We start from the raw sequence: 10,710 nt of genomic DNA on the forward strand, positions 1-10,710 counted from the left end.
CTGCTTAGGTTTATCGAGGGGCCTAGCCTTGCAAGTTGTGGCAAAATGACCTAATCCATCACAGTTATAGCATTTAGGTGGTTGTTTCCCTTGGTTGATTTTAAAATTCTCATTAGGGTTGTTCGGAAAATACTTATTGGCATATTGTTTTGGAGCGTAGGTAGATTAGGGATTTGACATTTTTGGCTATTGGGATGAATTTCGAACTGTAAAAAAATCAGACCCACCCCTATTTGCTACTAACGTGTCGTCCATTTCGGCCAACTCTAAAACATTTTTAGGTTTTGTGTCTTTTAAGTTTAATCACAAATCATGTGGAACATTTTTTAGGGTATGCTCCTTCAGTATCAGGTCAATAACTGTCTCTTATACACACAAACAAGTTTTTTTTAACACAATAGTTATTCATCGTATCCGTACTGTACTGCTGATTCGTAGTTAATTAAATGCGTACGGCAGGAGTAAAAATAAGCATACGCACAGCTAGCTAAATGTAAATACGCACATGTATACTGATCATATCACTATAGCAACCGATGACTGCTACAACAGTTGGTTATAAAAAATATAATTAAAACTCGACGATTGGCTTACAGTATAAAGCAATTAGTAGAGCATGCATCATACACTAAATGGAAAATTATTATACTTAGGTTAGATTTAATGCATTTAAGAATGCATTGAAATATTTTTCAAGCATTAAATCTAACCTTCATATAATAATTTTCCTATATTGTACTATGTGGAGCTCTACTAATTGCTTATTAAAAATATTCTCTGTTGAAATGTGTTTTATTTGCAAATGTATTTTTCTCTATTCATATTCCTTGTTTTTAATTTGTAGCATGATCGATGTATCCTACATTTGTTTGCTGAATCTGGCTATGCACAGGCACTGTGTTGCGCATTGGATAAGACATGCAGCCAGGTGAATCTGCAGGACCAGGTACAGTATAGAAAACAGGACAATTATATTGTAAACACTGAATAACGAAGTTCTATCATTACAACTACATTATTTTGCTGAAAAATGTAAATCACTTTTTTCGCACTTTTTTAATAAAGTATCTGATTATTTTTGAAATATTAAAATTGCTAAACAAGGCATAAAATTGACTTGATGCAAATGACCTCATGAAATAAGAAATTAAATGAAATTTTCTTTCTTTATTCGGCCTTTCAGGCAGGTGATTCCCCGCTCCATTGGTTACTGGCCATGGACCACCCATTCCGTATTCACTGGGACATGACAAATGCTTTTCTGAAAGCCGGAGCAGATGTCAGTTTACGAAATAAGGTAAAGTTAGTGGCATATATACAGCAGTCATGTATTCACAATGTCAATGTTTATGATAATTGTGGTGATGTAAAGCCTGGTTTCTCGTCGATGTAAAAGTCCAAATTTCTTACGGTTCATACAGTTTTATGATTCTTACGCAAAGTTGAAATAGTCCCGACGTCAACGACATTTGCCTTGTTCATGTCGAGCCGCAGATAAAAGAAGCAATTTTCCTGCCGCTAATGAAAGTTGAAATAACATCGTTAAACTAGATCCAGAGTTCTAGCGAGCGTTTGCGACTGTTGAATTTTTCTTGTGATAAATTAAATGCAGTAAATTACGTAATTTGTAGTTCTTCTGATTGCCTGCATCTTTCTCACTAATTCCATTCTTGGTGGCCAGGATATTCGCATGAATACCTCTTTTTTCTAAACTGATACTGGAAAAGGATAACTTCAAAGAAGTTGCTTTGTTAAAATACAAATATGCCTATTGATGGCTGTAAATATTTATTTTGTTTCACAACAGATCTGATACTTCAAATATTCCCTGAACGTTTATGTTTCATACCCAAAAATTTAAAACATCAATTAAGCAAAAGACAAAAATGGAGAGAAAATTAACATTAAAATACATTGAAATTTGAAAAATACATTGAAATCTGAAAAATCAGAAATTCACAAAAGAAAAAAAACATCAATAATATTTTATTATTAATTATTGAATCATTATTATCATTATTATTAAATCATTATTCTTACTGACACATTATACATAGGCCTCAACCTATTAAAAGTCAAAAAGTGGGGGTGCTAATTAACGCCATTCAGGAGCAGGTTAATAAATACTGTATATAAGAGGATGTCCAGATGCAGATCCAGAATTTGAAGGAGGGGGGTTTAAAATTTCTTTTTAAAAATCCTCCCACAAAAAAAAAAAATAAATAAATAAATAGCTCTCCTGACTTCTGAGTTATCTTTCAATGACTTTTAAGTTCTTCATAATTCATAGTTCTCTCCCCATCCCCTTAAAAACAAACGGTCAGGTAAATTTATCTCATTCTTGTTACAGTAAATAGCCTATTATACATACAGAGAGTAAATTGATTATTTGCATACATATTATGTATCAAGGGGGCCCGGGGGTGTTAGGACCCCTGACATTTTCAGGTCTGCTAATCCCCATAAAATTATGTGAGGTGGGGAAGTGTCCCCCCCTACCCCATGATCTGCACCCATGCTTAACTTTGTAAAGCATTTATTTGTATTGTCTAATATATAATTTTGTATTTACTTAGTTCATGGTTTGCTTTTATAGGATCTTCAGACCCCAGTGAACTTGTATATGAACAATACATGTGGGAATTACGACAGTTCAACCAAAGAAGAACAGAAAAAACAGCTGTTGCTACTTCTACGTGGTAAGCATTTTGTAAATAGTTGACTCTTAATGTTACGCCTTGATGTAAGATTATTGATTACATAAGATTAAGTATAATAATTTATCATTTTCATAACTAAATTAAAAATAATAAAGATTTGAATAAGAGCAATCATATAGGAATACTCAAAATTTCTCAATATTCACCTTCTCGTTTATCTTCTGTCAGGCTATTCTTTAAGAGAGTAGGCACATATTTAAGAAGGGCTTTTTTTTCAATTACTGAAGTGATACTATAATGATACCAAAATGTTCAGACATTTGGCAACAAATTAAACTGTGTCATGGGGGTATAGGGGAAACAAGATTCCCCCTGTCTGGTAGGAAGCCAATCACTTTGTTAGGGAACACCGCTTTGAAAATAATTTATTCAGTCTGAAAGTGGCATATTTGAGGTGCCTATACTTAAAATTTATGCCAAACATGGTGACTCTGAGGTGGTTCATGTTATTTATTCTTTTTTTTTCCATTGTACTAGTGTACTATCATATTTTTATTTCAGTTAAAATCCCTGTGAGCCTGAACGATGGGCACCTCGTTCGTATCGCCAACGGCATAGGAGTGGATGGGATGCAATTGGGCGTCAGACTGGGTCTGAAATGGAAGAGAATTCAGCAGATATGGAGGGATTATAGATTTTCCCTACAAGACATAATTGGAATGCTCTGTGAATGGAGACAGCAACAAACCTACTACACAAACCAACAATTTGTAATGGCTTTGGCATTGAAGGATCAAGGACATAGAGCACTTGCTGAGGAGGTCTTTGGTTTACAGATCTTCAAAGACCTGCCATCCACAGCTAGTAGGAGAGAACATCAAGCTCACCATAAATACTATGGTCAGTACTGTATTCAATTTATTATTACTGCGGAAATATTCAAGTATTAGGAGCTGTTTACATGTCTATCAAATAGGCTATAATGCAATATATTTAATAATAATTTTATTTTACAAATCTCCGTTAACCCTCCAATTAAAGACCACTTTTTTTGGTCACAAATTCACAAATGTTGTTTATCTTTATTAGGCAAAATAAAAAAAAAAATATTGTGTTGGCCATGCCTGACCGATTCAAATTTTATGAAATTCAGGGTCGACATTTTATATTTTTTTTTTTTTTACTACAAGGAACAATATTTTTTTATGAGCTAATAAGGCTAGAATAGCCTTGGACTAGGCTAGGGGGGCCAAGGCCTATTTTGGTGTATGGTAAGCGATGCGAATTGAAAATTGTTGTATTATATGTGTATTTTCTACTTTTTAAGCGAAAACAAAGTTTTCCTACCGACCTACCGATTTTTTGGATTTTCCCAAAACGTGGCCAACACAAATTTTTTTTTTTTTTTGGCCTTATTCTACAGACCAACGATGCTGAAGACCATGGAAACCCTGGTCTCAAATGTTGTCCTTAATTGGATCGAGAAATGTATTAGGCAATAGAGTACTGTATATAATTTACACACACACTAGTTTGTTTTTAAATTACACTATGTTATAAGGTTGGTCTCTACAGTATGTATACATTGTTTCTGTACAGTATTTAACATTTTTCTATCTTTGTCAATTTAAAGTCGGAGGTATGTCTTATTAGTCTTATTTTTATAAGACCTCTACGAATGGATACCTTGCTCGAAGCAAGAAATCAAGTTGTTTTTACACAGTACTGCTCGTTTATATTATTCGTGTGCGGAAATTTAACTTACTGTATATTGTCTTAAATATTATTCTTTCAGGTCACTTGGCTGACATAGACCTTCTGTTCATCACCACAAGGCTGATTGATGGGAAAGCTTTTTGTAACTGCCTTAGTATGAACCATACTGAATTATCACAAATTCAGTGTGATAATGCATCATCGATCACAGATGCAAATCTAGAAATGCTAGTGAGATGGCGAGATAAGCAAAGAGCTTATGAAAACCACCTCGAAAAAATGAGAGAGGCACTGGATCTCCTTGAAAGAGGAGATATCTACACAGAACTGGACATATACTATCATGAAATGTTCCACTGCGGATAGATTATGCGACCTGTACTTCTAAACTTAAGATATTGGTGCAGTCAATGGTTGGTGTCTGACATGATTACCTTAAATTAGTTGTTGATTTCATTGTTAACTACAACATCTGGTTCTTTAACATCCTCTCCAATTACGCTCTTGGCAATTTAAATAATTTTATTGATTTTGTTCATGTTCATTTGACTTTAAGTTCATTTAAGCACGGATAAACACATCACCACCGAGCAGCGCCAACGCTACCCAGCACCACTCATACTTATAACAAAACTTATTTACTCAATGAAAGATGATGTCTTAATAATGAGATACTTAATTTAAATTGTAAATATACTGAATCTATGTTAAACCTACTAAAGTATACTTAAGGTTAACTGTGTTGATGAGATTAAATTTGATTCCATCTGAACATGATTGTATGGTAGTCCTTTTTTTCTTGCTTTTATCTGAGTAAATATTTTGTTACCTTTGTGACATTATTTTGAGTGTTGTGGTTGAAGAGTCCCATGCTTGAAGAATGGCATCATTCACCCTGCTACACAAAGCCACCAATCGTAACAAACTAGGATGCAGGAATTCCATCTGATTCCATAAGCATAGTAGAAAAAATCTGTTTTTTCCTTTTATTAGGAAAAGATGTGTATAAGAGACAGATATATATATATATAATTATTTTTGTAGGAAACCAAGTAGTAGTAAAACAGATAATTTTTCTTCTATGCTTATAAAACCTGGTTTTTGCCCACTTCATTGTGTCTATTGACTCGGTATAAAAACCTCCAATAAGCCGTACCCCACAGAGCAACTGTAACGCACGCCAGCCTTGCTCAACAAAACATATCAGTAGTAATAAAAAAAAAATGAAACTGGTAGATTGGTGTGATAGGAATTACCTTACTGGTAATGTCAATAAAACTAAAGCAGTAATGTTTGATTTCCAGAAAAATACAACTGTAGATCCGATTAATATTAAGGATAATGCAATTTAAAGTACAAATGTCTTTATGTTTGGATAGACAAGAATTAAGCTGGAACATAAACGCAGTTAAGTTACTGTATATGCAAAATCAAACCAGCGACTTCATTTATTGAGGAAAATCGGAAACTTTAATATATTAAATGATTTCTTATTCTTGTTTTACCAAAGTATAATACATTAACGCTGCAGTCGAACGTAAATAAACTTGCAAGAATCATATTAAAGGGCGTCATAAATTCTGCAAGCAAAGTAACAGGAATTGAATTACAGGTTCAAATACCTTCCTGTCATTTTTTTTTTTCGTCTATTCAACTCATTCATTGTTTATAATATTGTATGTACTATTGTTTTTATTGTTACTAACCTGTACTGGATGACAAATAAAATGAAAATGAATCTGAAAAACCTTTTTCGGAATCGGAAGTATAAAATGCTGTACTGTAGAGGGGCTACAAATCTAGTCTATTACGTGACCTGCGGCCGGCGAAATATACAGAGGTACACGTACGTACACGGAGTGAATTTAGTGTAGGCCTAGGGCTAGGCTATGAAGCTGATATTGTAAAGTAAGGGTAGGCCTTACCTAGTGTATTATGTATATTTTGATAATAAGACAAACAAAAACATGATTTTCTGGATATTTAGGCTACTAGTACTAGACTACTAGTACCTAGGAGGCCTGGCTAGGCTAGGCCCCTAGGCCCTACTCTACTATACTACTGTAACACTGGTCCCCTACTCTAGCCAGCCTGCCTAGGCTAGGCCTCCAATAGCTAGGCTAGGGTAGCCCTAGCCTAGGCCTAGTCCTCTTTGGTGTGCGACGATAAGTTTTTTCGATTAGGAAAATATAATATTCCGCCGGTGACACCCACTGTAACCTAGGCTATATGCAATCATCACAAAAAACAGGGCGATTATATACAAAAAATGGCAAGTTTGAGAGAAGTGCTGGCTTGCAGTGACAGCGCCACCGGGGGGGGGGGGGTGCAGCAGGGATTAAGCCCCCCCCCCACCGGACAGGTCAAGCCTTCCATCGGGCAGTCGGACAAAAAAATATATATAAATAGGCCCACACCAAGCCAACACATGTCCGTCACAATCAGAGAGTGTCATTTCTGGCCATCCAGAGGTTCTTATTCTTTAAGAAAATCTTATTTGGGAGGTTGGGAGGGGAACAACCTCTCAAACCCTTCCCCCAACTCAGGCCGACGAACCCCTGTCGGACAGCTCAGCACCCCCCCCCCATCTCCCCCGGCTGGCGAGAGGGCTTGAGATGGAGTCAAAAAGCTGGAGTCTCCTGCCAGATGCGGAAGACTTGGTAGGTATGGATTAGCACTGGGCTCCTACAGTAGTAGTAGGCCTGGTGTAAATATAAAATATAATTTTGTTATAATTTACTGAATTTCTTATCATTCCGTAGTGTTATCATCACATCAGGAAATCAACAATGCTACCTCCGTCGATGAAATTATGCCAATTTCTCTGCCAAAAGACATTTCTGAAACCATCAAGTCTTCCAAATTTGCGACGATTTCAATCCGCATGCATCCGGAAGGCACGGTTAATACAGAGTCTCAAAGACAACAACAAGGTCAATGATGAACTTTTACAGCAAGCACGGTTTGCTGTGTTTCGTAACTTCAAGCCTTTAGTAGCTGAGAATTCAAGTGGAGGTTATCATATACCATGGAAAGGATTTTGTGGTAAGAAGAAATGGTTTGTGTATGCTTTGATAATGTAAAAACTAAACTGTCAATGGGGTATATTGTTTTTTTGTTATGGCAACAGCTTAAATGAGTGGTAGCACTTGATGGCTTAAGACCAACTTGGACAGCATTGTACGACGTAGCCCGTCGTAATTCATCGTCAGGGACAGTCTTAAGAGAGAAATATTAAGCATGTTCAAATTTTCTATGACGCAGCTGCCCCCAGCGCAAACTCTCTGCGTTTAACTAACACAGACCTGACGCGACAAATCGAGTCGGGCTGTGTCGTACGACACTGTCAGTGTTTTGCCCTAATGATACAGCAACAAATCGGTAAATTTTGATTTAAAATTAATATACACAGATGTTCCAACCCCTGAAACTTAAAATTCAGGAGACTGGACATACCATGATGAAGTGCGCCCCACCCCAGAAATGTTTTTTTTTTCATACAATGTACGTGCTGCTGCATTCTGATTTTTCGACGTGCCAGCAACACTCCAAATATCTTTGTACGCTTACATCGTTGATGAAATCGGCACGCAAAGGAAAATTGACATCCCCCACTCCTACATTTTTACTAAACACTCGCATTTTTTTATTCATCAATATAATTAGAATTTTGTTTTTTTGCTCCACCACCTAAATGCTAATTTGCTAAATAAGATTTATTTTTCCACACTCTGACTAATCTATATTTTATAAAGTTTGACATGATATGATATACAATTTACAAATCATTGATAAAATCAGTTGTGGTTTCATTAAAACAGAACTTTCAGCAATCCTTAGGGAGCAACAGCCTGTACTATTAACCAATGACATCAGTGCTACCACTGACCCAACTTGTAGTCCTGAGTCTTTTTCATTTGCAATTAATATACCCAGTGATGGAGAACAAGGTACTGAAAAGTCTATTGGAGATGTGACTGAATTCGCAACAGAAATGCGAAGAGCAATGTTTATTATTTCTCAAGAGGATACTGATATCTTGTCTCAAGTTGGTAAATTGATTTATTAAAAAATACTAATTTACTTCTTTGCTAATTTCATCCAAAATAAAATAAAGTGCACTATTATTGTTTTCTTGATTTAAGTATTTAATATTTATTAGGAAATATTATTCTGATATCAGATAAGACCAGAAATGATTGTATACAGGTAGTAGACTAAACAAATTTTTGGAGTTTATATAATTGAGAGAATAATAAAACTGATAACTTTAAAAAAAATACCACATAAAGGAGAAATTATTTGAAAAACGCCCTCTAGTAGAGTCATATTAAGGAGTTGCGTGACCATTTTCTACCTACATTTTTTTTCTCGATGGATTTTCAACCAGAACCATATTAGAAAAAAATTAGCTCCTATGTACCTGAAAAATGTCGGGAACAAAATGGCCACCGATGCCATCTTGAAAATCATAAAAATCAAATATCTCTGGCTTTGGATGAGATACATTGATGGATTTGTTGTCATTTTCCACTCTATTTGACATTACCAATACACTGGAATGTTTAATGTAGCATTTAAAAATCATCCTGACCAATAAATCTAAGATGGCTGCTGTCTGCAAAAATGCACTGAATCTCAGGCTCTCATAAGCTAGAAGGACAGATTAATAGGATGTCACTTCCTTTAAATTTTGGTTTAGCAGTATACTGACATGGCTATTGAAGGGTTTTGAGGTCCACCTGAACAATGGATCCAAGGTGGCTGCTGTCCAACATCTTGAAAATATATGCAATGCAATAATGTAATAATATCTGGTACTAGATGAGCTAGAACCCTTGTATTCAACCCCCAGCCCACGGGCCAACTCTGGCCCGCCAAAGATTTTGATCCAGTCTGGCACAACATTACTAAAATATAAATCATTTTTTGGCTGATTTTTTGAAAAAGTTTTTCTGTTTATAGAAACACCACCTAGGCACCACTACTTTCCGAGAGTGCCATTTCCGACCATCTAGAGTTACCAAATCATGAAATTTTTTTACCTGGTATATTCCCTTATTTGTGGAAGTTCTTTCCTGGCTCCATCTATTTCAAATCCACTCCATGAAAGAAAATGGGTGGGGCTGACATCAAAGAAAATGGAAGTACACAATTTATGTCTGCCTACCGATGATCTCAACAGATTGGAACTGGCCCCCAGCTTAAAAAGGTTGAATACCTGGGAGTAGGACAAATGAGTTGCCATTTTCCCCTAAATTTGGCCTTACCAATACATTGGAATGGTTATTTAGAGTTTTAAAATCATAGGTATATATCCATGATGGCCGCTATCAGCCAAAAAACTGCAATATTTCTGGATCTAAATAAGCTAGAAGGACAATTAGGATGTTATTCCTCGAAATATTGCTTTAAGCCTGTTTTCCACTAGGAGAATTTATTTGTGCGAATCGAAAGCATCGGCTTATGCGCATTTCAATTTCAATATCAAAAGCAAAAATAGATAAAATAAGATAATTCTTGCAACTTGGATTTATAGGTTATAAGAAACACGAAATATAATTAAAGTGTATTGTTAATGCCAACATTTAAGGGAAACTACATTTCATTCGGCCCCTCTATCTCGTCTGGTGGCATGATATTACAGTTTTGCATATTTTCAAGATGGCCGACAGCAGCCATCTTGGATTCATTATTCCGGTAGACTTTGAAACTCTTCAATAGCCATATCAGTGTATTGATAAAGAAAAATTTAGTAGAAATGATGTCCAATTTGTCCTCCTAGATTACTTAGAGCCAGAGATATGATAGTTTTTTGGTCTTCCAAGATGGCGGATCGTGGCTATCTTGGATATATAGGTCAGTATGATTTTGAAAGTCTACACTAACCATTCCAGTGTATTGCTAATTGCAAATTTAGGGGGAAATGGTACCTCATGTGTCTTTCTAGCTTATCTAGTGCCAGATATATTACAGTTTGGCATATTTTCAAGATGGCGGACAGCAGCCATCTTGGATCCTTTGCGCAGGTGGACCTCAAAACTCTTCAGTAGCCAGACCAGTATATTGATAAAGCAAAATTTAGAGGAAATGACATCCTATTTGTCCTAATCTACTTGTATTTTTATGTAGAGCCTTAAGATAATGCAAGATGTCGGACAGCATTTTGTTCCCGACGTTTTTCAAACTTACATAGGAGCTAATTTTCTTCTATGGAAAAAACACACACACATCTCACATGCACACACAATTCAAAATCTCATTATTGTTATTATATATACAGTATATACTATCCAGTGTTAAAGATGTTTTGTGACAATTACATACAGTAATT

The 10,710-nt window shown here is 35.6% G+C and overlaps 2 protein-coding genes across 3 annotated transcripts in view; both read left to right on the plus strand.

Moving 5' to 3' along the window:
- The first annotated feature begins 2,600 nt into the window (after nt 1-2,600).
- LOC117104661 lies at nt 2,601-5,138 on the plus strand. The gene is made up of 3 exons (XM_033245541.1): nt 2,601-2,699; nt 3,222-3,560; nt 4,456-5,138. Exons 1-3 carry the CDS (start codon nt 2,624-2,626, stop codon nt 4,740-4,742), a joined length of 702 nt encoding a protein of 233 aa, XP_033101432.1. The 5' UTR covers nt 2,601-2,623; the 3' UTR covers nt 4,743-5,138.
- A 1,057-nt stretch (nt 5,139-6,195) lies between these two features.
- Nucleotides 6,196-10,710, plus strand: part of LOC117104631 (nucleoside diphosphate-linked moiety X motif 13-like) — a 7,778-nt gene continuing 3,263 nt past the window's right edge. Inside the window, exons 1-3 of one of the 2 annotated variants that reach the window (XM_033245500.1) lie at nt 6,196-6,284; nt 7,139-7,421; nt 8,198-8,424. In XM_033245500.1, the coding sequence (XP_033101391.1) occupies nt 7,166-7,421; nt 8,198-8,424 (483 nt within the window). In that variant the 5' untranslated portion in view covers nt 6,196-6,284; nt 7,139-7,165. Of the gene's footprint in view, nt 6,291-7,138; nt 7,422-8,197; nt 8,425-10,710 lie in introns of both variants that reach the window. The other variant, XM_033245501.1, reaches the window with a different exon arrangement.

The sequence above is a fragment of the Anneissia japonica genome, unplaced genomic scaffold (assembly GCF_011630105.1).
Source record: "Anneissia japonica isolate Jap-2015-1 unplaced genomic scaffold, ASM1163010v1 scaffold287712_len2945570_cov188, whole genome shotgun sequence".
Lineage (NCBI taxonomy): Eukaryota > Metazoa > Echinodermata > Crinoidea > Comatulida > Comatulidae > Anneissia > Anneissia japonica.